The sequence below is a fragment of the Mangifera indica genome, chromosome 13 (assembly GCF_011075055.1).
Source record: "Mangifera indica cultivar Alphonso chromosome 13, CATAS_Mindica_2.1, whole genome shotgun sequence".
In the NCBI taxonomy this organism is placed as follows: domain Eukaryota; kingdom Viridiplantae; phylum Streptophyta; class Magnoliopsida; order Sapindales; family Anacardiaceae; genus Mangifera; species Mangifera indica.
In genome coordinates, this window is record NC_058149.1 from 8,668,921 (window position 1) to 8,693,789 (window position 24,869).

Sequence of the window (24,869 nt, forward strand, 5' to 3'; positions counted from 1 at the left end):
TTGTCTGTGATGTGGTAATATTTGATCCCGCAGACAAGTGTGAGTCTCATCCATACGTCGTAAGACCCAATAATCTTCGTCTTGCTCTCTCGTCGCTCGTGCCCGCCATTTACATTGTGGGTGTACACACTTAAGCTCATACCGTATGTTATCAGAATGACCAACCTTCTATTGAATTCCTGTCTCTAACGCATACGTAGGAAATAGTGCTCTCAATTCAACCTTGGAGTTATAAAAACCTATGACTTGTACGCGGTTGCCCCTTTGTGTTGCCCTGTTAGTAATACCTGCATTCTCTACATCAACAACAGGTTCAAGAACCCATTGAAATAGATTTGGATTAAGGGTGTCACTTAAATATGCTCCAATATTCATAAAGCCATGACGTCTTGTGCTACATTCAACCCCATCGTAGCAAGCATGACTTTGACTTCTGCCGGGGTCTTGGCTCTTAACACCGTATATGTCGTCATCAAACCCCGAGAATTCTTCGTCTTCATCATCGTTATCCTCTTCCTCCTCATTACGTTCTATTTCATAATCCTCATCCATGTTGTCCTCATTATCATCATCAACACCGTAATTCCCTCCAAACTCTTGAAAACTTCGTGGTTGTGGGAAATCATCTGTCGGATGATTTTCCCTTTCTTCATCATGAGCATCTTCGCATTGTTGATTGGACATTCCGTCAATTTGACTCTCGGTAACAAAAAGTTTAGTGTAACCTTGTGAACTTCTTGCTACAACCATCAAAAACTTCACATCATCATCATCTACAATCTTCATTGGACCATATCACCTACTGTAAACACACGCACAGTTGACTGTCTTTGATAAAGTCTTAGACAATTGTTGATTCTTGCAATGAATTCATCAAAATCAACAGTTGTGTCAATACAAATCCCTCTCTCATTCCCACCAATATATCTTGTGACATTATCGTCACCTTCAACTCATTGGTCTCCATATCGAATCTTAAATGCAGTTTTTTCCATCTTTACTAAAAATAAACCCTAAAAACATAAAAACTTCAAATTACACTATGCTTCCATTTTTTCAAATTAAGCCCAAATGCAATACCAATACAATTAAACTTCATATATACGTATTTAACTATCATATCATCAAATGATGTAAAAAAATTTACCAAGGCAAAACAATAAAAAACATGAAAAAAATTACAGTGGCAATTTCGTAATATATTATGTAACTCTCTGTCAAGACAAGGAAAACAACACACACACGAGCTCCAAATTGGAATAAACAAGCATAAAAAATAAGAAAATAAGAAAGAAAGCAATAGAAAGCAACAGGAAAAAATAAATAATTCAGTGGGCCACAAGAGGGCGTTAACGCCAACCCCTTAGCGTTAACGCCAACCTGTTCATCATCAGCTGGAAATTTTTTTCAATTGCGTTTTGGATTTTATAGCCACTACAACAACATTAAACAATAATAACAACTTTAAACAATAGAAATAACATGAAATAATAGCATTAAACAATTTAACAACATGAAATCATAATAAAGTTAAATTTTAAATGAAGTTATTATAAACATGAATAGAGCATACTTATTTCATTTTCAAATAATTATAAAGAAAACACATAACATATGGGATTAAGTCAACACTGACCTGAACGTGGATGATTTTGCTATGAAGTCTTTGCAGCAAATGTTAATTCTCTTACTAAATTTAGCAATTTTCGTTTCTCCTTCCCTTATGTCCAATTTGAATCTTTTATAATGAATTCTCACGGATTTTATTGTTTAATCACATGTCTTCTTACTTCCATTAATACTAATATATTATTGTCATGCTGCTGAGATTCCTTCCTCAGTTGAGGAAGCAGAGAGAAAGTTACAGAGATTCTCTGTATAGGTCACTTCAGAAGCGTCAACCATTTAATTAGTCTATAATATAATTATAATATTTTAATTAAAAATATAATATAAATATAATAATATATTATTATATTATATATAATATATTATAATATTAATAATCCTTCATATTAATACATTATAATATAACATATTATATATATTTTATTATATATAATATATTATAATATATATATAATATAATAAAATTTTGCTTTAACTGAAAAAAAAAAAAAAAAGGTGAAAGTTGCTGCTGGATTTTCTGGGTTGGTGTTAACGCCCACTCCTGAAGATATATACATATAAGGGTTGGCGTGGCCAACCCTTATATGTATATATCATCAGGGGTTGGCGTTACGTCAACCCTTGGTGTTAACGCCAACTCATAAAACCCAGCAGCAACTTCCCCCTTTTTTTTTTTTTTCCAGTTAAAGCAAAATTTTATTATATTATATTATATATTATAATATAAAATATTATATATATATTATTAATAATATTATAATATAAAATATTATATTATATATTATAATATAAAATATTATATATATTATTATAATATTATATTATATATTATATTAATATAATAATATTATTTAATAATCTATATTATAATAATAATATTATTATTATAATATATTATATTATATAATATATATACACATAAGGGTTGGCCACGCCTACCCTTATATGTATATATATTCAGGGGGTTGGCATTACGCCAACCCTTGGCGTTAACGCCAACCCAGAAAACCCAGCACCTTTCACCTTTTTTTTCTTTTTTCAAGTTAACGTAAATTTTTTTTTTCAGTTTTAATTCTTAAATACTAATTTTTTTTTTTCCAGTTAAATTTTATAAAATGATTTTCTTCGATGGTCATTTCTTCCAGAGTATAAAGTTGATGTGGTTGGGTTTTTTTGTGGGTTACTATTTTTTTTTTTATATCCTCACTTAAAAAAATTATTAATCTGAAGAATTCGGTTCTTTCCTTCCTGTTTTTGTTTTTGAAGATGAGGGAGAAGAGAGAGTGATTCTTTTATCACTTTGGAAGAAGAGAAAAAAAAGTTGCAAAGAAGAAGAGAGAGAATTTGTGCATGATAGATTGAAGAGGTGTATTTTGGGGAAGGTAAGTACTATTATGATATATTTGTGAAAGCTTTAGGATAGGTGATAATTTTATATACACGGAATAAAATAGTGGTAAAAATTTCAATTTCCTAAAAATTTGTCTTTTTTTTCTCTAGTGAAATTTGGAATCAATAATACTCATTCCACATTGTGTAACATATCGTTACTTTGCTTACATGTTTAATGACATAAAATAGTGTTACACATGTCAATTGATTTTGCAAAATTGACATCCTCAAATGATATTGTTTTAATGACATTACTTTAAGGCCAAGAGTTACTTCTACCTAAGTTACAGTAAAACTTAGCTCATATCTTTCAATTTTTAAAAATTCAAATATTTATTTATAAAATAATTTCAATTAAAAATCTCAATTAAGGTTAGAGGTAAAATTATCATTTAACAAAAAATTAAAAACTAAACTTTTATCACACTTTTCCCCTCAATTTGAAAATCTCACAATTTTTCCCCCAAAAATGTCTTTTAAACTCTGAAAAGTGACAATTGTCTCTTTAGGGTTTTTTTTTCCTTTTTTCTCCAACAACAATCTGTTGTCTCCAACCGTCAACCGTCCTCCCTTTCAACCTCTCTCCCTCTCCTCTCCAATCATAAATCGATAAAAATCGTCTAGAAATTCAAACGACTTTTGTCTTAATTTCCAGAAGATTGGACAATTTTCGTCTATTGGTGGTCAAAGAAGAAAGAAAGAAAGGTCAAGAGAGAGACATAAGGCGAGAGAAAGGACAACCAATGGCGGACATCGTCGAAGAAAAGAGAAAAAAACCCTAAAGGATAAATTGTCATTTTTTAAACTTTAAATAGGGGTAAATTGAGAGATTTTTAAATTTATGAGAGAAAAATATGGTAAAACTTTAATTTTTTAAATAAATAACAGTTTCATCCCTAACTTTAACTAGGATTTTTAATAGAAATTATCTCATGGGTGAGTACTTAGATTTTTGAAAGTTAGAGAATAAGACTTTATGTTTTCACTATATCTTGGGTAAGAATAAGTCTTTTGGCCTTACTTTAATAATCAAACGTGATACACAATTTGAGAAAAATGATATTATTATAGTTAGAAATATATGTTGTGCTACAAACTTGTCTTTGATCAAACTTATATATATAACATAGAGGAAGCGAAAAGTTACATGAGCATTGTCTAACCACATCATGCACCTGAAAATTTGAAAATTATATATTGAAATATCCTAAAATGACAAACATTTAAAAACAAGTCTAAAAATCACAAAAACAAAGAAACAAACCTAAAATTCGAAAGCTACACATCGAAAAATTCTAAAACAGGAAAAATAGACATAAAATTCGAAAGTTACATGTCGAAGAACTCTAAAACAGGAAAAATAAACATAAAATTTGAAAACTACACATCAACAAACATTAGGAGTGAAAAAAAAAATCAATTTGCCTCCTTATATGTTTTATACTCTCCAATATGTCCTATAGTTTTAATCGGCCCCCTTATCAATTTTCTTATTTCCCATAGGTTATATAGTTTCAAAAAATTAAATTTTTCCCACCCCCTGAATTCTCTTGGGTTTCTTGGAGCACCCCCCAGGGCTATTATTCAAAATACCCCTTCCCCCAGGGCTTTCCCTAGTCTCCCCTAGGTCTTTATTGTTTCAAAAATCCATTCCCCCCTCCCACATGGCGTTGTTCCAACTCTAGGGAAATTTTATTCACCATAGGAAATCATGTGGTACCACGGGTGGATCTTTGACCAAAATAATTCTTTTTCCAACCAAAAATCATTATTTCAACCTTTAATTTTAACAAAAATTGAATCTACATATCCTATAAGACAATAACTCTAAAAAAATTTAACCAAAAAAGCAAAGATCAATACATTTTATGCATTATTCAAAACCAAGACCTAAAACATTCAACACTCAAAATCTTCATCAAATCAAAATAACTCAAACAATAAAATGATTTAAACAAGAATAAGGATAATGTATTAATATTCTTTGTCATTTTCATTATTGAAAAACACAAAAAAAGCCAAAAAATTCTGAAAAAATTGAACAACCGCTAAACCCGTGAGAGCCTTGGGAATTCCTTTGAATTTCAACAGTAAATTCGGGGAGAAAATGGATAGAGTTATAAAAAAATTTTGGTTTATATACAAGGGTATTTTAGTCATTGTAGCTACATAGGGCATTTTTGCATAATGTTTAACTTTTGGAATAATTTTCTTAGACCCTTATTGTTTAGACTAATTTTTTAATTTCCCTTACTTATCCGTTCTTTTAATTACTGTGATTCATAAATTTGATTTTTGATTGAAAAATTAGTGTGCAGTTTTTTTTAAATAAAATTATATGTAATTAGGTTTTTAAATTAAAAATAAAAAAATATTTAATTATATAATAATATGTATACATTTTTGTATAATATATATATATATATATATATATTTATAAAAAATATTAATTAAAATAGACATAAAAATTATTGGCTAAACTTTTTTAGACAAACTTTAAATGATTTTTTCTTCTTAAACAAATTTATTTTTTATTCTAATAATATCTCTCTCTATTAATTACCTCTTTATTTAATATATTTTTTCAGTATGATTTTTTGTTGACAACCTTTTATTTTAAGCATACTTCAAAATCATCACATTGATAGGAAGTTCAATAATTTATGAATTGAACATTTATAAATTTATTCAGAAATAGATCGATTTTTTGGTGTTATTATTAATATGTACATATCAAAATAAAAAGATGAATATAAGTGTAAAAAATACAAGTGCAAAAAATATGAATGCGAAGAGTGTGAGTGCGAAAAATATAAAAAGTACGAAAAATGTAAATGCGAAGGCTGCGTGTGAGCGGGAACGCACTTCTCGCATTTATATTTTAATATAAATATTACATATTATATATAAAATATATAAATATTATATTATGCATATAAAAAATATATTATAATATAATATAAATATATATATGATATAATATTTATATATTATAATATATATAATATAATGTTGATATAAAAAATATTTTTATATATTTATATTAAAACATGCTCCACACTCACATACACTCTTTACATTCACACGAATTTTTTGTATTCACATTTTTCATACTCATACTCTTTGCACTTGCACTCTTCATAATTTCATTTTAATCTGTATATATTAATAATTATATCAAAAAATTGATCTATTTTTGAATAAGTTTACGAATATTTGATTTATTAATTATCAAATTTATTATCAATATAATGATATAAGAATATATTCAAAAGAAAAAATTATTAATAAAAAATTATACTGAATAAAGTGATAATTAACAAAAGGGAATATTATTAAAGTAAAATAAAAATTATTTAAAGTTTGACCAAAAAAAATTAATCAACAATTTTTATACGTATTTTAATTAATATCTTAAAAAAATAAGTGCGTAGTTAACCAAAACAGTCTGGAAATGCATCAGCTGTCCGATGGATTCGTGCCACGTGGGTAATCGAAACTGGAGTTTTGTGCTTCTTTCCTTATCCTACTTTATTTATCGGCGCGGGTGGGCAAGAGGAACCGAGTACGTGGATACGAGTCAGCACGCTTAATTATCTACGTGTACGTCAATTTGCATCAGCGTTGACTGTTTATGATAACACGTGTCGAGCTGCGGACTCAATTTGATGGAAAAAAATTTAAACCTAGAGTGGTGGGATATTTATCCAGATGAAGAAAAAGGGGCACTGAGCTTGTGGTTTCTTGTACGCATGGAGCTGACGTGGCTGTTTGATCTGTCATTAAAACGGTTTTTAGACGAGAGGAAATTTTAGAGACACAAACAATGGCGTCAAATTCTTGTTACAGTTTCAGATCTCCAACTATATATGCCAGATCTTTTATTTATTCGCCATCATCACTACATTCACTTGTTGCTTGTGCTCTTAACATTTCAAAATCAAGATCAAAACATTTTACCAAAAGACTTTCTTCTTCTGGTATTCATCATCTTCTCCGATCATTTCGTTTCTTTCTATTTTAATAAACCTTCATGTCTTAAGTTGTTGATAAGCTATTTCATTGTTCCATAACTTGTAATTTTCAGATATCCCCGGAAGCCTACATTTTGAGATTCTTTCTTTTAAGGTATGTAGTCCTTTACTTTTTCTGTGCTTTAATTTCAGCAATATTTCTTTTCTTTTTTATTTAATGGTGTGACACTCGGAATCGCAGAAAACTGAGTTAACACCGAAGAAGAAACTTTACAAAAAAGAAGTTAAAGAGATGACGATTAAACCGGCTATTAGGATTTCCGACAGGAACCTAATTGTAAAGGATCGTACGATCCTTACGCAAGTACCGGACAATGTAATCGCCACATCCGGTTCATCAACCGGTCTGGTCGAGGGAGTGTTTCTGGGCGCGGCCTTCGATGAAGAAAACAGCAGGCATGTGGTCTCTTTAGGAGCTCTACAAGACGTCCGCTTTATGGCGTGCTTTAGATTCAAGTTATGGTGGATGGCTCAGAAAATGGGTGACCAAGGCAAAGATATTCCACTCGAGACTCAATTTTTATTGGTCGAAACGAAGGACGGGTCCCACCTCGAATCTGACAACGGAAACGAAGACAATCAGATCGTCTACACGGTCTTCCTCCCTCTGATCGAAGGCTCCTTCCGCGCGTGTTTACAAGGAAACGAAAACGACGAACTGGAATTGTGTTTAGAAAGCGGCGACGCTGACACCAAAGCGTCGTCATTTACTCACTCTCTGTTTCTCCATGCTGGCACCGATCCTTTCGTCACAATCACCGAAGCATTCCGGGCCGTTAAATTTCATCTCAAAACCTTCCGTCTCCGGCACGAAAAGAAATTGCCTGGTATCGTCGATTATTTCGGTTGGTGCACGTGGGACGCATTTTACCAAGAGGTTACTCAAGAAGGTGTAGAGGCTGGGCTGGAGGGTCTTGCAGCCAGTGGGACACCCCCGAAGTTCGTGATCATCGACGACGGCTGGCAATCGGTCAGTGGAGATTATAATATTGGTTCAAGTACCGATGAAAAAGACAAGAAACAACAGCCGTTGCTTAGGTTGACTGGTATAAAAGAAAACGAAAAATTTCGAAACAAGGAAGATCCAACGGTTGGGATTAAGAATATCGTGAGCATTGCGAAACAAAAACACGGGTTAAAATACGTGTACGTGTGGCATGCGATCACGGGGTACTGGGGTGGGGTCCGTCCAGGGGTCAAGGGAATGGAGGAATACGAGTCGTTGATGAGGTACCCAAGGGTGTCGCAAGGAGTGGTCGAGAATGAGCCCACATGGAAAAGCGATGCAATGGCGATACAGGGATTGGGTTTGGTGAATCCGAAGAATGTGTACAAGTTTTACAACGAGCTGCATGGTTATCTAGCGTCTGCTGGTGTAGACGGAGTTAAGGTGGACGTGCAGTGTATATTGGAGACGCTTGGGGCAGGATTAGGTGGACGGGTTGAGTTAACGAGACAGTATCATCAAGCTCTGGATGCGTCTGTAGCGAGGAACTTCCCTGATAATGGGTGCATCGCATGCATGAGCCACAATACTGATGCGCTTTACTGGTATGTTTTTTTTTTTTTTTTAAGGTTAAATTTTTAGGCGTTGAAATTGAGATGTGTTTTGATGTGATGTGGTGTATCGTAACAGTTCGAAACAGACGGCATTGGTGAGAGCATCAGATGATTTCTACCCGCGGGAGCCAACATCACAGACAATCCATATAGCAGCAGTGGCATATAATAGCGTATTTCTGGGAGAAATTATGCAACCGGATTGGGACATGTTCCATTCACTACATCCTGCGGCCGAATTCCATGGATCAGCTCGTGCGATAAGCGGTGGCCCCATTTATGTCAGGTAGCAATTTTTATCATTGCCCTCACCCTTATTTTTCTGTATATCAAACATTCAATAAGTTTATTATTTTATATGAATTCTATTAGAATGTATACAAAAGTTTGTATAAAGAGCGTATTATTTTTTATATTAACCATTTGGCTTAATTATTTTGAGCAGTGATGCACCTGGAAAGCACAACTTTGAGCTACTAAAGAAACTTGTCCTGCCTGATGGGTCCATCCTTCGAGCCCGCTTGCCTGGCCGCCCCACTCGTGACTGCTTGTTCTCTGACCCTGCCCGTGACGGTGTCAGGTAATTAATGCATTTCATTTTCCTTTAACTTGTAGATGGATAAGAACTTTACTCAATAAATCTTGCTTGGTTTCAGCTTGTTAAAGATATGGAACATGAACAAGTACACAGGAGTGTTGGGGGTGTACAATTGCCAAGGTGCTGCATGGAACACAGCTGCAAGAAAGAACACATTCCACCAAACCAAAAACAACGCCTTAACTGGACAAATAAGGGGCCGTGATGTCCACCTCATAGCGGAAGCTGCCGTGGACACTGACTGGACTGGTGACTGTGCCGTCTATTCTCACGGAACTGGGGAACTCATCACACTCCCTTACAATGCAGCATTGCCAGTGTCCCTAAAAGTCCTTGAGCATGAAATCTTCACAGTCACACCCATCAAAGTCTTGGCACCCGGATTCAGCTTTGCACCCTTGGGCTTGATCAACATGTTCAATGCTGGCGGTGCTATTGATGGGCTGTTCTATGAACTAAAAGGCAGAGTTAAGCTATTGGAGGTTGAAAATGGAGGTGAAGTTGATGGTACAAGAGTGGAGAATTATAGCAATGAGTTGGTGGCAAATGTTTATATGGAAGTTAAAGGGTGTGGGAAGTTTGGTGCTTATTCCTCAGCAAAGCCTATAAGGTGCATTGTGGATTCAAATGAGGTTCAATTTCATTATGATTCAACATATGGGTTGTTGACGGTTAACTTAGATATATTGCCGGTGGACGACAAGAAAGTCCATTTTGTGGATGTTACCTTATAAATATGTTTTAGCATATTAAAAAGGGAGTAAGGTTCTGTATAGAGATATTAGAATGTGGGGTTTTCAATGGAGCATATTTGCCATTCTTTCCTACGAAATTATGTAATGAGTGAGAGAGGAAGAAAATGAAAATGAAGTTTCTCTGTTCTTGTCAAGAATCATTTTGTATGCTAAATATTATTGTGCTTGCATTGCATCTACTCATGTTCAAAGATTTGACAGTCGCATCGTAAATTTATAATTTGATTGTTGCATTACAACTGCTGTGTATTATATTCCTGTTTCTGCCCTGTTAAGCATTTAAACTTAAGTCCTACAGGGGGAGGGAAAAAAAAAAAAAAGAATATCTGTTTGTGGTTCTTAACAAGAAGCTACAATACCACAATTATTTAGATTTATGAGAGAAAAATATGCGTATTGCCTCGCTAGTGAAACTTGGTAGACACAGGGTTTCGAATGCAAAAGCATTCTGCTTGAGTTGAGAGGTTGACACACTCAGCTATATGTACTAATTAAATGCAATACAAAATTTAACCAACATATATGATTTTGTAATTCATTAATAAATAGCAGTGAGCACACTTGTGACTCTGTCTCCTAGCTTTCCCTGGAGAATCCCCAGTAGCTAATTAATCATATATAATAAGATCTAATGTCAACATTAAAAAAGGTGCATGTAATGACAACGCCTACTCTATAAATATCTTCACATGTCCATCCACCTATGCAAACTATCCTTATAAATGGTACAAATGGAGAATTAGGTACCTGCCATAATCATACACGTGCTGCTTGATTTATGCAAAACCTACTCTAAACTTCCATTTTCACAAGTGCATTTGATACTTCGGGTGAACTATATTGAAACCAGTCCTTTGCACATATAAGGGCTTCCACAGTCTCTGGTCTTAAAGAACTCCTGTACTGATCCATCTCTTTGTTTACTGTATCAAACACAGAGTCCACAGCCACACTCGATACTGGTATTGACAAGATATCACGAGCCATTTTTGACAGTGTGGGATACTTCAACTTGTTCAGTTTCCACCATCCCAACACATCAAAATCATGCACACGAGGCAACAAAGATTCATCCAAATACTGGTCCAGCTCAGACTTCATCTGTTGGCTGGTAGTCTCCATGATATACATATCAAAATCTATCAATCCATTGTCTGATAGAAAACTTCCTCCTTGGGATTCCTCTGACTTCACATTGACCCCAGCATTTCCTTCTTCTGTGAACGCTGGAGTTAGAGGCAGGGGAAGTGTAACATATTCCTCAAAGAGCTCATGAATCCCATCATCAACAATCTTGATATATGCAGGAGCATCTTCACCATAAAGTTTCGTGAAACTGAATTCAACAAGCTTCATCTTGAACCGTGGATCCAGGACAACCGCAATTGCCAATGCAAAGCAACAATCCTTCCAGTATTTATCAATCTTCTCTAGCATTGCTTTTGTAACATTGCTGACAAACGGATCTTCATTCATAACAGCACGAGTCAGGTCTGAGTGAATCTTCCATGCTTCATGAAAGAATATGATTGCAGTTGGGTTGGTTGTAGTAGTCAAAATGTTCGCAGAATCAAAAAGAGGTTTCAAGAATGCACATAAAGTCTCAGCCAGTTTCCAGTCTTCCATTGATGGAGCTTCCTTGTAATCAGGATCAGAAGTATCCAAACAAGAAAAGACTTCCTTCAACTCTGAAGCAGCCACTAGCATCTGATATGTTGTGTCCCATTTAGTTTGGTCATCAATAGATAGGCTTTTTTCGCTGGGGACTTGAAGCTGTTGCTTGAGTTCAAGAAATTTTTCCTCGTGTGATTCTGAAATCTTCACATACTTTACACTGTCACGAATTTTCTTGACAGTTCCTTGTCCTGCCTCCAGCACAACTTTTGCCATGCTGCTAAAAGTACGAGCAATGCAATTCCTGAGCAACAGCTGACCATTAAGAACAAGGTTATTCTTGATGCATAGCAAAGCCCTAAGGTGTTCAAACCCTGCTTCACTTAGAGAATGACTGAAAGTGAGAGAAAACAACTTGCCTTCCAAACTCCAATCAGAAAGGCAAGCAGCTACAGCGTGGCTGAAAGCACTGTCTGAACGAGGATAAGGTTCCATCATAACATTGAGAGTCCGCTTTTGCAACCTCCACTCAGTATCAACAAAGTGCCCAGTTATAAACACATAACCTAAGCTTTGGCTAGAAGTCCACAAGTCCAATGTAAGGCAAAATCTTCCAGGTATGCCCTCAATGAACTTCATAAGGCTTTGCTTTTCTCTCAGGTAGGTAGCAACACAATCCCCTTGGACAGTGTTGAAGCTTACCTTGTCAAACCGGGGCTGAAGATTCTGCACAAAGGTTATAAATCCAGGATGTTCAACCATATGAAGAGGATAGTTGTGCATGATTATCATCCTAGCAATTTCATGACGGCAACGGTCCTGATCAAACGAAATGTATGGCACACTAGGAGATCGGTAGCGTCGCTTTGGAGGTTCACTTCCACCCATCCTTGGGGTATATGGGGTTAACTGGTTGTTACCCTGATTACGTAGAAGTCCTGGGCAGGTTCCCTTGGCAATGTGGCGTTTGAGGTGACTTGTACCTGCAACTTTTGAACCTGTGCTGTATGCAAAACTTTGCTTGCACTGCTTACAGCATGCTCTTCTACATCCAGCACTAACAGTTTCTATGGTGAAATGCTCCCAGACTATGGACTTCTTTTTCCTCCGCTTGTTAGGTTGAGTTTCTTGACTGGTCACCTCATTGTTAGGCTGTGTAATAGCAAGCATATTATCCGGCTGTGTCTCTGGAAATGATAGCTCATTGTTAGGATGGACATCTTGAATTACTAGTTCATTGTTGGGATACATCTCATGAATTGATAGCTGATTGTTAGGATGTGTTTCCTGAATTGGCAGCTCATTGTTAGGATGAGTCTCTTGCATTGCTAGCTCATTGTTAGAATGTATCTCTGCAATTGCTAGCTCACTGTTTGGCTGTGTGTCTGCAATTGCCAGCTCATTGTTAGGCTGTGACTCCGTAACAGCTACCTCATTGTTCAGCCGTATTTCTGAAGTAATTAGGACATTGTTAGAATGTGTTTCTGGAATCGTCAGCACATTGTTAGGCTGTGTTTCTGAAGTTATCAGGACATCATTAACCTGAGTTTCTGAAGTGATCACTTCATTAGGCTGCATTTCTGGAGATATCATCCCATCATTAGGCTGTTCTGGTGTCATCATCACATCATTAGGCTGCGTTTCTGGAGTTATCATCCCATCATTAGGCTGTGTTTCTGGTGTCATCATCACATTATTAGGCTGCGTTTCTGGAGTTATCGTCCCATCATTAGGCTGTGTTTCCGGTGTCATCATCACATTATTTGGCTGCATTTCTGGAGTCATCATCCCATCATTAGGCTCTGTTTCTGGTGTCATCATCACATCATTAGGCTGTGTGTCTGGAGTTATCATCACGTCATTAGTCTCATTAGGCTGTGTCTCTGGGGTCATCAACACATCATTAGGCTGTGTCTCTGGAGTCATCAGCACATTGTTATCAAGCTGTGTTTCTTCAGTGGTTGCCATTGTGTCTCAATAAGCAATATCCTAAATTGGATAGCGTAAACACAAAGATAACAAACATAAAGTTGAATGCTGATGAATACAGGAAACCAATAAGGTTCAATCAAAGAAAGTATAACAATCATTAGGTTGAAATCATCATCAAAACATACCACAAGGATTCCAGGCAAATTAGGTAACAAAAAAATTTCATTCTTTTTGGTATGCATCATTACATTATATACTGCTGCTTAACAGAAATATTTATAAGGAACAGGCGGCGACTGAATTCTAAACAAAAACTTCAAATGTTTATGTTGCATCATCTTAAGTAACACAGCTACTTAAATAAATATTAAGAAGAAAGCATAGCAAATAAAAAAAATTAGATTATTTATTAGGAATCTTCCCGACAACCATATGTTTTACAGTTGATGAACATTGATCCAGATATATAAATCCAATAAAGCCATGCACATATCACAGCTTCCTCAGACTTCAATTGAAAAAAACAATTAAGTTGTGCTGTTTGATACTGCCTGTATCACAATGACTGATTAAAATTTTGTTTCATGAGAAACACAGCATAGATAGCCAGTTTTCTAGAAAATGAATTTCAATTAGTGTGTACAAATTGGGATATGCATCGATGCATTCATGAACTTCCATTGACTCCCTAATCTAAGGAGTACCACACAGTTTCTTAGGTTGACATATATATGAACATTCATATTTGATTAAATATGAAAATGAAAATCAATGAGTCCAATTAATGAATCACCTTTTAACACTTTTCATTTCGAAAAAGCAACAAAAAGTTATTTGGGCAGTTGAAGGGATTGGGGTAAGAGTTAAGAAAACAAATTTTTGCAGGTATATCACATTACAAATCACTCATTTCCAGGCATTGCAGAGAATCTAAATTGTTGAAAAGAAAAGCAGAATGCAAGCCTACATGTAGGGAGCATAAAATGAAAGGGGTTATAATGTCACCATACTGCAAAAAAAAATAAAAATAAAAATCATACTCCGTGGTCCTGATATTGTTTTCGTTTCTTTTTACAAATTAACCAGCCAACCAATTTAACATGTCCACATGTACATATCACTGTGGCACATGTAAACAAGCATTTTACATTTTGTATAATTGGCTCCACTCAAAGTTAATAGTATTATAATTTATAACTGCCATGTGGTAAGTTACATCTGTAGACAATTACATATGAAAAATAACTGTCAAACGATTGGGCTCAAAACTGACTAAACTTGGGCCATTTACTCAAGTGGGCCCAAAACATCCTAACTCTTACGATCAGGTCCGTCTAAGATCTTCATTCCATACTTTCAGGCGCGCTTACGAACCAACATGGGCCAGGGTTAAAATAATAACTTAACATTTAAAGGACTAAAAGGGTCCAAAAAACTCCAGATCTAGGGTTTGATCATGCTTGGGCTTCACCGAAATAAAGAAAACAAGCCCAGATCAGAAAAATAACCAATCAATCACGAAGAACACACATCTGCCCAGATCAACATAACCCAATTCAACAACCAGAAACAAAACAAAACAGATAATCAACACAACAATAACTTGATCGACTAATATAAACTCTATGTAACACAAACAAGCTAAAAAATCTCAAGCCAAACAACGAACTGAAAAAATTTCAAAACAAAATCAAAATCCAAACAAACTCAGAGTCTCAGAATAACAACAAAACTCAAAGCTTAAACATGAAAGAGAGAATTTGAAATAAGGTTAGGGGTTTTACCAGTGGTGGAGCCAAAACAAGGCGATAGGCGCATAAGAAGCTGAAAGACCGATGATCGGAGGTCGGAAGGAGGAGGATGAATGAGATCTAGGGTTTTGCAGGGAGAGGAGAGAGAGAGAGAGAGATTTGGGCTTGGGGAATTGGGACAAAACCCGAGAAGCTAATTGGACCTTAAGATATGGAGTGGCTAGCTTATGTTAACCAACACGAAATAAGAGAGAGAATTTGGACATGGACTATCAATCAATAACTAGGTCCATTATTTATTTATTTATTTATTATGAAAATAATAATTCTATTTGTTATTTTTTATGGTCAAAAGTCTACTCTAGGTCTAGCCCATCTTGTTAGAGTTACGTGTGCTGCCGTGTGGTGTGGTGTGGTGTAGTGTAGGCCAACGAATTTTCATCCTTCGCCCAATCAACTTGATTGATCCCACCCATCTTGGTTGGATGTTCGAAATTTTAAGCTGCCTATTAATATTGTACCAGAAGTTTACGTTTATATTTGGTAATTATTGGCCAATCGTCATTTCCCACCTATATTTTAACGTGAAGATAAAATATATTTATAAAATTTAAAAAACTCAAATATTTATTTTATGAGTTAAGTTATTATTAAAATTTTTTATTAAAAGCAAGGAAAAAAAATCATTTTATCATTAAATCTTAAAAATTTATATATTTTTTTCGTTTGATTTTAAAAACTAATAATTTTATTTCAAAATTAAGTTTAAAAAAAAAATCATTTTTCCCACAACTCTAAGGTTTCATACTTTTCAAATTTTTTTTTTTGTAGCTATCCCTACAAACTTTTTAAAACCTTTTTCATCCCTAATTTCAATTTATACATCTTGAATGGCTTATCAAAGGTGGTTGGACGATGGCTTGATGGCAGGACGACAGCGAAAGGATGATAAAACGTTGTCCAGAAGCATCGACTCGTCCTTTTTCAATGCTTTTGGACAATGGCTAGATGACTAAAGGTTGTTTTGTTGATGTCGTGCTTTTGTTGACGCTCTAGAGTTTCGACATCATCTTTTCTTCGACACTTCATTGTCCCGTCATTCAACCACCGCCTTGTTGACCCACCGAAGATGATATAAATTAAAATTGGGGGATGGGAAAACAAAGTTTAAAAAGTTTGTGGGGTGGGCTACAAATGAAAAAATAAATAAAAAGTATGAAACCCTATAACTCAGGGAAAAGTGAATTTTTCAAAAGGCTAAAAAGATTATTTCACCTTAAGTTTTAGTGTGTTCTCAAAGTCACACCCACAAAATTTGAAAAGTCAGAAGTCCTACCTACGGGCTGACTTCAGTTAAAAGAGACAAGAGTAAAATCATCATTTTATTAGTAATATTAAAAAATATAAAATTAATTATATTTTCCTCCCACAGTTTTAAAAACTAACATCTTCACACATGTCTAAAGTTTTTTAACTTTCAAAAGTTTTATTGATTCATCAATTCTAGAAGAATCGATGGAGTCGACGAAGATGAGTCTTTATTGATTCTTCTAGAATCGATGAATATGCATCTTCAATGTGTCATTTGGAAGCTTTAGAGATGATCAGTGAGATGGTGGGTTGAAGTGTTTTCGTCGATTGTCAGAGATAATGGCCAAAAAGCCTCTGAAAAATAAATTCTTGATTTTGGAGGAAAAATATTACTTTTGAAAGTTAAAAAACTTTAGATAGATGTGAAGTTATTAGTTTTTAAAACTATGAGAGAAAAACATAATTAATTTTATATTTTTTTAATAATCTTTTGGCCTTTTCAAACCTTAATCTTGAAAAAAAATTATATAAAGTTCTAAAATTTTAGAATTTAAAAATAAAATGGTAGTTTTATCTTTATTTTTAATAAAAAATGTTAATAATAATTCATCCATAAATGAATCTTTTATTATTAGACCCCCATAATTTTCGCGCAAAATACTTCTTTGGCCGTAGTTATAATCTTAATACTATGAGTATTTTGGCTCCATCTTGCTTGGATATTTGTAGAAGAGAATTAATAGCTTGATTGTCAGTGCATACGAGATAAAAGTTAAGGTTAATTAAAACAATAATGAATGGGCTGAAATTATTGTCAATGGTAGGGAGTATGGGCTTTGTGGTTTTTTTTTTTATTAATTATTGAAATTTATTAATCTCAAACTTGATTCTAATAAACCCAAAATTAGTTTGAATTGGAATGTGACAATTAAATATTTTTTGGTTTAAGTTTAAATTGAAATTTTAAAGGTATTTGAGTCATTAAATTCATAAATCTAAAAAAATTTGATATTGATAAACTAAAATAATATTATTTTGATTAATACTAAGCAAAATAATATTATTTTAATAATTTTTATTCAATTATAATATTAAGTCAAACTAAAATTCGATTCGAACTTAATTCCTATAAAATGAATTTTTTTAGATAATTTTAACTCATAATTGATAATGAGTTTATTTGATAGTGAATTTGAGTTGTTGTTGGACTCGATCTCATGAATGTAGGCTAATTTTTATCAATAAAACTATGTACACCTATTTTTGATACACAATTTATGTACACAGATGAGGTGTTATCATGTGATTGGATGTTTCTTTATCATATAATGACACATGTTTTAAAATCACCTAATTACATAATGACACATTATTGTGTACATAAATTATGTACCAAAAATGGGTACACATAGCACTGCTCAATTTTTATATAGTTAAACTATGTAAAAAATTTCTGTCTCTTTTTCTTTACCGCACTTTTATTTTACTTTCACTTGGTGTGCTTGTTTTTGTGTAAAAAGCAACTGAATTTTCAATTCATTCCTATCACTCATTTGGCTAAATAACCCTAACACATCTCTCACTTTAATGTGAATTTTAAATAAAAAATGTTGATGGCTAAAATTTTACCAACAAGAAGTATGCAAGATTAGTGATATATTCATATGCAAAGAGATAACAATGTACAAAAAAAGTTTTTAAAGTAGTTCAACCTATTATTTGGAAGTCTACGTCTGCTATTATATTGTTGATATCTTGGTGAAATTTTGGCTTGGTACACTCTTGTATATATAAGACAAAAGGAAAAAATAATGTTGTAATTACACGTTTTGGATGCGTTTAAATCGTAGTACATTGAATTTTTTTTCCCTTTTATCTATATTCCTATTTAAATAAGAGATAATTTTGCACTCCATAAAGGCAGATGATACGGATGGATGTGATCCATTGATATTAGGAGGTGAAAATGACACATTAAAAAAATCATGAAAAAAAATGTTACTATTAAAAGACACTCACTCTATTGATTTTGGATTGGAGGACTTTTACTTGTTTTGTAACACTCATTTCTAGATGAATCCTTCTGAAGAGAATATACATTTAAAGTGGCATGTTATCAAAACTTAAAAATCATGCAATTTAAAATCAATCACAACATATGTAACTCATAATAAATATTAAATGAGCATTATCAAAAACTTTATAAATGAGTGTGCAAAAAATATCATTATAAAAGTTAAATCATGTTTTTTTGTAAAACAAATAAATGTAGAAATATATTACAACATAAATAAGTGATAATCATAATATAAAAGTCAATCCCCTCCATATGCTATCTTTTTTTAGTTGACTCTTACTTCTCCCACAATCACACATAAATCATTTTTTACATGTAAAACAATCATAATGAACAAATGACTGCTAAACACTAATAAGTAGGTGACCTATATAATATTTTATTGTACACCAAATAACATTTACATAAACTTATCATTCCTTCATACATGAACATGCACATTCTTGCACAGAGCTAAGGTCATCATAATTCCTTTCTCGACCCTTCTCATGATGACAAAAAATGCAACAACTTATCTTTTACTTCTTATGAAAGCATGACTATCTTTCACTAAGTCAATCAAAAAACTTCACTAACTTAACTTTGTTAGTTAGACTAGGCTACAAATGTATAGACACTCTAGCAATGAGAAAATAAATTCTCAATCTCACTTTTTATTCACAAAATTATCATGGATTGCTAAAATCACCCAAAGGTGGTCCCTGCATAAAGCTTCTAACTAACCATATGAGGAATAAACTTATGAAATTCTCATTTTCATACACAATATATATGGAATTCTGATTGACATCATATTACGAATGCCTCTATAACGGGTATGTGCATGAAACATCTCATAAATGTCATAATGTGATATCCCTCATGCTTTCACATTCGGGTTGCTAAGCCAAAGATCACATAATAGTGGCACATTGTGCCACATGTTAAACAATTATAGCTTGTTCCATTATTCTTATGCCATAAATCAAACAACAATGGCATTTCAACTTATCCTTATGAAACAAACCACATAGTTGTGGCTTTCATCACACATCTTAAGTCAAAGATCACACACCAATGGCATAATTAGTTCTTCTTCGAGTCACAAATCACAAAACAATAGCTCTCACTTTCTTAACATATTGCCACATATCACACAACCAGTGGCCTACTACTTATAAGTTTAGTCATATATCACTCAACTTACGACTTTATCATCACTACACCATCTCACAACATTCCAAGTTCTTAACATATCTCTCATAACTATTCTTTTCTTAAGCATATACATTAGTTCACACAACTTAAGGCTTGTACATGTTCATTTACCTTAGTTCACACAAATTAAGGCTACTTAACATTCAAACACCTTGGTTCACATAATTGAATCCCATATAACATTCCATATCCTACAGAACAACTTCATGAACAGTTGCTAATGGTCTATGAACACCTATACATCATTCTTGTAATGTGAACATGCATTGCTATCTTTGTAATGATTGTTCACTACTTCATTTACTAATGAATGTTCTTTTTATCATGAATGATTGCCTATTTCTTCTTTCTTAGAGATAGAAGACCATTTGCCACAAATGAACAAGTGTTCTATTAAGTAATAATTCAAAATCTGCACTTTTTGCTATCTTTTCCACACCCAATCATTAAAAAATTAAATCTCTATAATACTTAGGCTTAGGGTTGGATTCGAGCCAAAATGAGCCCAAACAAGATGAAACTTGTTTTCAGATGGGCTCAACTTATTTTCGACTTGGGCTTGTCGAGTATAAAGAAACACTAATTCATATTCTTCTTATTTTGCAATTTAAGAGTTCATGTTTAGTTCAGATTCGTGTGGACGAGTCAAACTTAGCTCAGGTTCACATGAGATGTTCAACTCGACTCCCTTAATGACATTTTTTTTTTTTTTTTAATAATGTGAGTCAAGATTGGCAAGTGTTCGGTTTCGAGCTTGGGTTTGTTTTCCATGCTACTTTTGAACTTGTATTTAGGTTTGTGTTCATTTATCTCTTGTTCATATTCTAGCTCATTTTGAGCTCAAACAAGCTCACTTCAAATCTAACCCTACCTAGGCTAGTATATCATCCCATAATCTCAAGTGCATGCTTATTTCTCTCAATTCAAACTACTTAACATACCACAATAAACAAAATTTGAATTCATCTTTATTTCACAATAAAGTCACACCTATCATATTAAATTTCATGTTAGAGTTGTTACTTAAACATATCATCACATTAACACATGAATTTTAGATTTATATGTACCAAACAACAGGCCATATACATTGAATTTCCAACTCAAGAGGGATGATAATTGCTACCTACCTCTCCTTTAAAGAATGTTAATCTTCTAGCTTTAAAACTTTAAAATTGAACCTCAGAATGGTGTGAATTCGATCTTTTAACCTCATTCATTTTTATCTAAAAATTTTGTATAAAAATTGTGAAATTCTCTCTTGAAAATTGAACTCTTTTATATATATTTTTAGTCACCGTTAGAAATGGCCCTTCATCCCTTTTGAAAATGTGTTCCTTATAGTTATCCAACTTAAATTATATTTACTCACTTCTAGAATTACAATCTTTCAATAACTTCTGCTTAGGAGCAGGTGTTCCTTCTGTTGGGATAGACATTCCAACTATCAAAATTACATTCTTGCCTATGAGTAATAGTTCATTCTCTTTGAATGATTTTTAGACATAAAACTATTGGAGTAAATGCCCTAAAGCCAATCGTTATATCTATGTAATCATAATTATAATTATTTTTTTTGTAAATAAAATGACATTTCCTTCATCGTGATTCCTTTTGTTTAAAAGTAGATGAATGTCTTTAGAATGATTGAACCATGACAAAGGGATTAATGTATGCCAATTAATCTTGAGAAACCTATGATCACATTAAGTGTCCATCTTAGAAATTTTTATAGTTATGATATTATCTAACTAAGGACACAAGTAATATGATTCGAGGTATCATAATATTAACAATCACACGAAAAAAGGTGACATATCTCATGTGTCAAAGTTGTTTGTCAATAGTTTGGTATAATATATAACTACACATTATGTAAACATGTCCATCAAATTGACATATCAAGATGATTCCATATGGATGTTTACCCTTGTTTATATGGAAGATATCCTCTAACAAACGATTGTATATATGAAATTTTGACTTGATGTCATTAGACCGTCTTATACATGGATCAGTATGATTTGACATTAGTCTAACATAGTCTTTGAGAATAGATTACAAGAATGGTGGTGATTGGTCATATTGTAAGATGTACAAAAGCTATGATGAATCAATAAATGATTTATCACTCCTGGGTATGACAATTGATATTTTTGATATACTTACTAAGAGACATCAACAACCACTCAAAATTTGTGGTCACAGTAGGATTGAGTTGTTACTCAGTTCAATATTGTCTTATCGTTAATACAAACGTCAAACAATGCATATTAAGGATCTCTACAGGTAGACAATAATTTTGTGTTTCAGCCTTGAAAATATATTGTAAGATGAGAGAATTGAATTGTATAAAAACTATATTGTTAATAGGTAGACAATATATTGTATGTTGACATTTCATCATTTAGGTAGTCATGATATCTTGCTAGAAATTAATTTTGGTCTTTGTTTGGGTGGTTGAGGAACTGCAGGTTTAACATTAATTCATTCACTACCAACATAACCAAGAGCTTATAGGTTTGCCATAATAAGGGTAGATTTCAGTGTTAGAGGCCTTAGGCTGTATGGGATGAATTGTATCCAATATTTAGATTATTAGTTTGAGTTTTATAGAACAACTGGACTTAAGTATGACTATGTCTTCTTGAAGGACCAAAATATAATAAATCAAAAATTGATGGGTTGGAATAAAATTATTGGATAGTTGACTTTAACCAATTTGGAAAAAAGTGAGTCAAAAATTGGATAACTGACTGGTCAGATGAACGATTATTTATTATTCCTAGTTGACCTTATCTAAAGATCTTATTTCATATATGGAAATCTATATAACACTTTGTTCCTAAAATTTTATTGAATAATTTTCGTATCCCTAACTTATATTAATCTCAATTAAAAATAGAAAAAAAATAATTACAAGTGCAAACAGGTGTCAATAATATGTAAAATCATATGTTGGAGGTGTTTTGTAATTTTTGAAAATTTTAGGGTTGTTAAGATTTCTTTTCAAGGGGTTTTTGGAAATTTAAAAAATAAGTTTGAGGGTGCTTTTGAAAATTTTAAAGTTTTAATATATTTTTCAATAGTTTTTAAAATGATAGATACACCTCAAAAAATTAAATATAGTACAACAAATTAGAGGTTTCCATAACTTGTTTTTTATATTTATCTTGTCATTTTCTTTACATGTTTATTGTATATGTATTTCATATTCATTTTTCATATTTATTTCATGTCCTAGATAACTATAATTCAATATTATTTATTAATAAGAAATATTTAGAATTAAATGATTTTTAATAGTTTTAAATTATAATCCAAAACAAATCAAATTATATTTTTTTTAGTTTGAAATCTAAAATGATTTGGTTTATTTTGAAATTTTTTCAAATTATTTTTTTAGTTTGATTTAAAAAGCTCTTAAATGGTTTCAAACTAAATCGTACATACCTTTAACACCTTAACTTAATCTTGTTATAGATCACACCACAGTGATTCATAACTCAGAACTACTACCAAATATCACACAATATTGACACAATTATTGCTTCCTCGAGTCACATGTCACACAGACATGACTTATTCATTCATAAATTCATACCTTGAATCACACTAACTAGTAGCTTACTTATATATTTTGTCATACTTCAAACACTGCTTAATTCTACATAACTCATAATCTTTACTTTATGTCTATCTTAAGACTTCTACTTTTACTTATATATTAGTTCTCACAATTTATGATGACAAACTTTTATATCATATTAATTATTTGTGAACTTGTTATTAGGAAAGGAAAACAATCATAATCTAAACCTTAAACTTGAGCCGAAAAAAGTTTGTTAGTGAGAAAGTACTTTTCTCACCCCTACAAAAAAGGTAAAATGGAACCACACAAGAAAATAGTTATTAACAGATGAGTTGTTATTAAATTTCCTCTTTACTATATAATTGAAAATGATGGTTATGAATGACACCACTCTCTAGATTAAGACCACTAATTTTTTTTTTTTTTTTGGATAAGTATACATTTACATTGCACAAAAAACACATGCCTGGAGGCAAAACCACCTAAACTCATCCTCAGAAACGAAGAATAACAAGATAACCGCATACATTGAAACAACTCATAACATATCTAAACTTTTGACAAAACCCGATTAACAAACACCTAATTCTCAAAACATATGCCCCCTAATCCAAACCAGAGGTACTGACCCAATTAATAAGAAACAAAATCATCCAACAAACAATCCCCTCCCCAGCATCCACCATAGAGGATTCAATAACAACTCTCTGGGACACACCCTGCTCTTTTAAATACAACAGCAAGTAGAACACAGGAAATCTTCAAAATCAGCTACTGGAGCAAGCTTAATGGATAAACAAGAAGGAAACAACCCATCCAGACAACCAGGAGAACAAGCAGCAGCAGAACCAGCACATTGCAATCAATACCATAACACCTGCAACTTACATTGCTTCACCCCTACAATAGTATCAAGCTGAACCAAGGAGCAACAACAGAAAAAGAATACACATTCACAATCGCTGCACCAGCACCACAGCAAACTGAAGGCTCCAGACAGCACCAACATTAAGGAGATCACACAGCAGCAAGGACATTGATACAGCACCAGCAGAGGCAGAGCCGAGGCAAAGCAGGGGGTTATTGATACAGAAGACTTGACCAACCCAGCATCACTAATGCAACAGAAAAAGAGATCACACAGCAGGCAACCGTACAGCTCACCACAGCATGCAGCAACTGAAATGCAACCCATATAGATCCAGCCACCAAAGGAGTTAATGAACACAGAACTTGAATTAAGAACTTCAACAAGGGACCACACATATTGGAAATGCTACAAGCAAGCACAAAATACCCAAGAGAGCAGAACCTGCAGAAACCAGAGCAAGGAAAGAGAGGGGCAGCAACCAGAAAATAAAAGAATCAAAGCAAAACAACACCAACAGCAGTAAATGACAAGAGACCGGGAGACAGAAGCAGGAAAC

The 24,869-nt window shown here is 33.2% G+C and overlaps 2 protein-coding genes across 3 annotated transcripts; one reads left to right on the forward strand and one right to left on the reverse strand.

The window, feature by feature from the left end:
• Nucleotides 1-6,758: 6,758 nt before the first annotated feature.
• On the forward strand, nucleotides 6,759-10,102 carry LOC123195186 (probable galactinol--sucrose galactosyltransferase 6). Its single transcript, XM_044608834.1, has 6 exons — nucleotides 6,759-7,001; nucleotides 7,109-7,149; nucleotides 7,237-8,606; nucleotides 8,692-8,901; nucleotides 9,061-9,195; nucleotides 9,272-10,102. The coding sequence occupies exons 1-6, from the start codon at nucleotides 6,848-6,850 to the stop codon at nucleotides 9,945-9,947; spliced, it is 2,586 nt and encodes an 861-aa protein (XP_044464769.1). The 5' UTR covers nucleotides 6,759-6,847; the 3' UTR covers nucleotides 9,948-10,102.
• Nucleotides 10,103-10,538: 436 nt separating this feature from the next.
• LOC123194812 (zinc finger BED domain-containing protein DAYSLEEPER-like) lies at nucleotides 10,539-15,522 on the reverse strand. 2 transcript variants are annotated; one of them, XM_044608245.1, is made up of 2 exons: nucleotides 15,299-15,522; nucleotides 10,539-13,498 (listed from the first exon to the last, which is right to left on the reverse strand). In XM_044608245.1, exons 1-2 carry the CDS (start codon nucleotides 15,330-15,332, stop codon nucleotides 10,761-10,763), a joined length of 2,772 nt encoding a protein of 923 aa, XP_044464180.1. In that variant the 5' UTR covers nucleotides 15,333-15,522; the 3' UTR covers nucleotides 10,539-10,760. The 2 variants fall into 2 exon arrangements, with proteins under 2 accessions (XP_044464180.1, XP_044464179.1); XM_044608244.1 differs by having other exon boundaries at nucleotides 10,539-13,571.
• Between the last annotated feature and the right edge of the window lie 9,347 nt (nucleotides 15,523-24,869).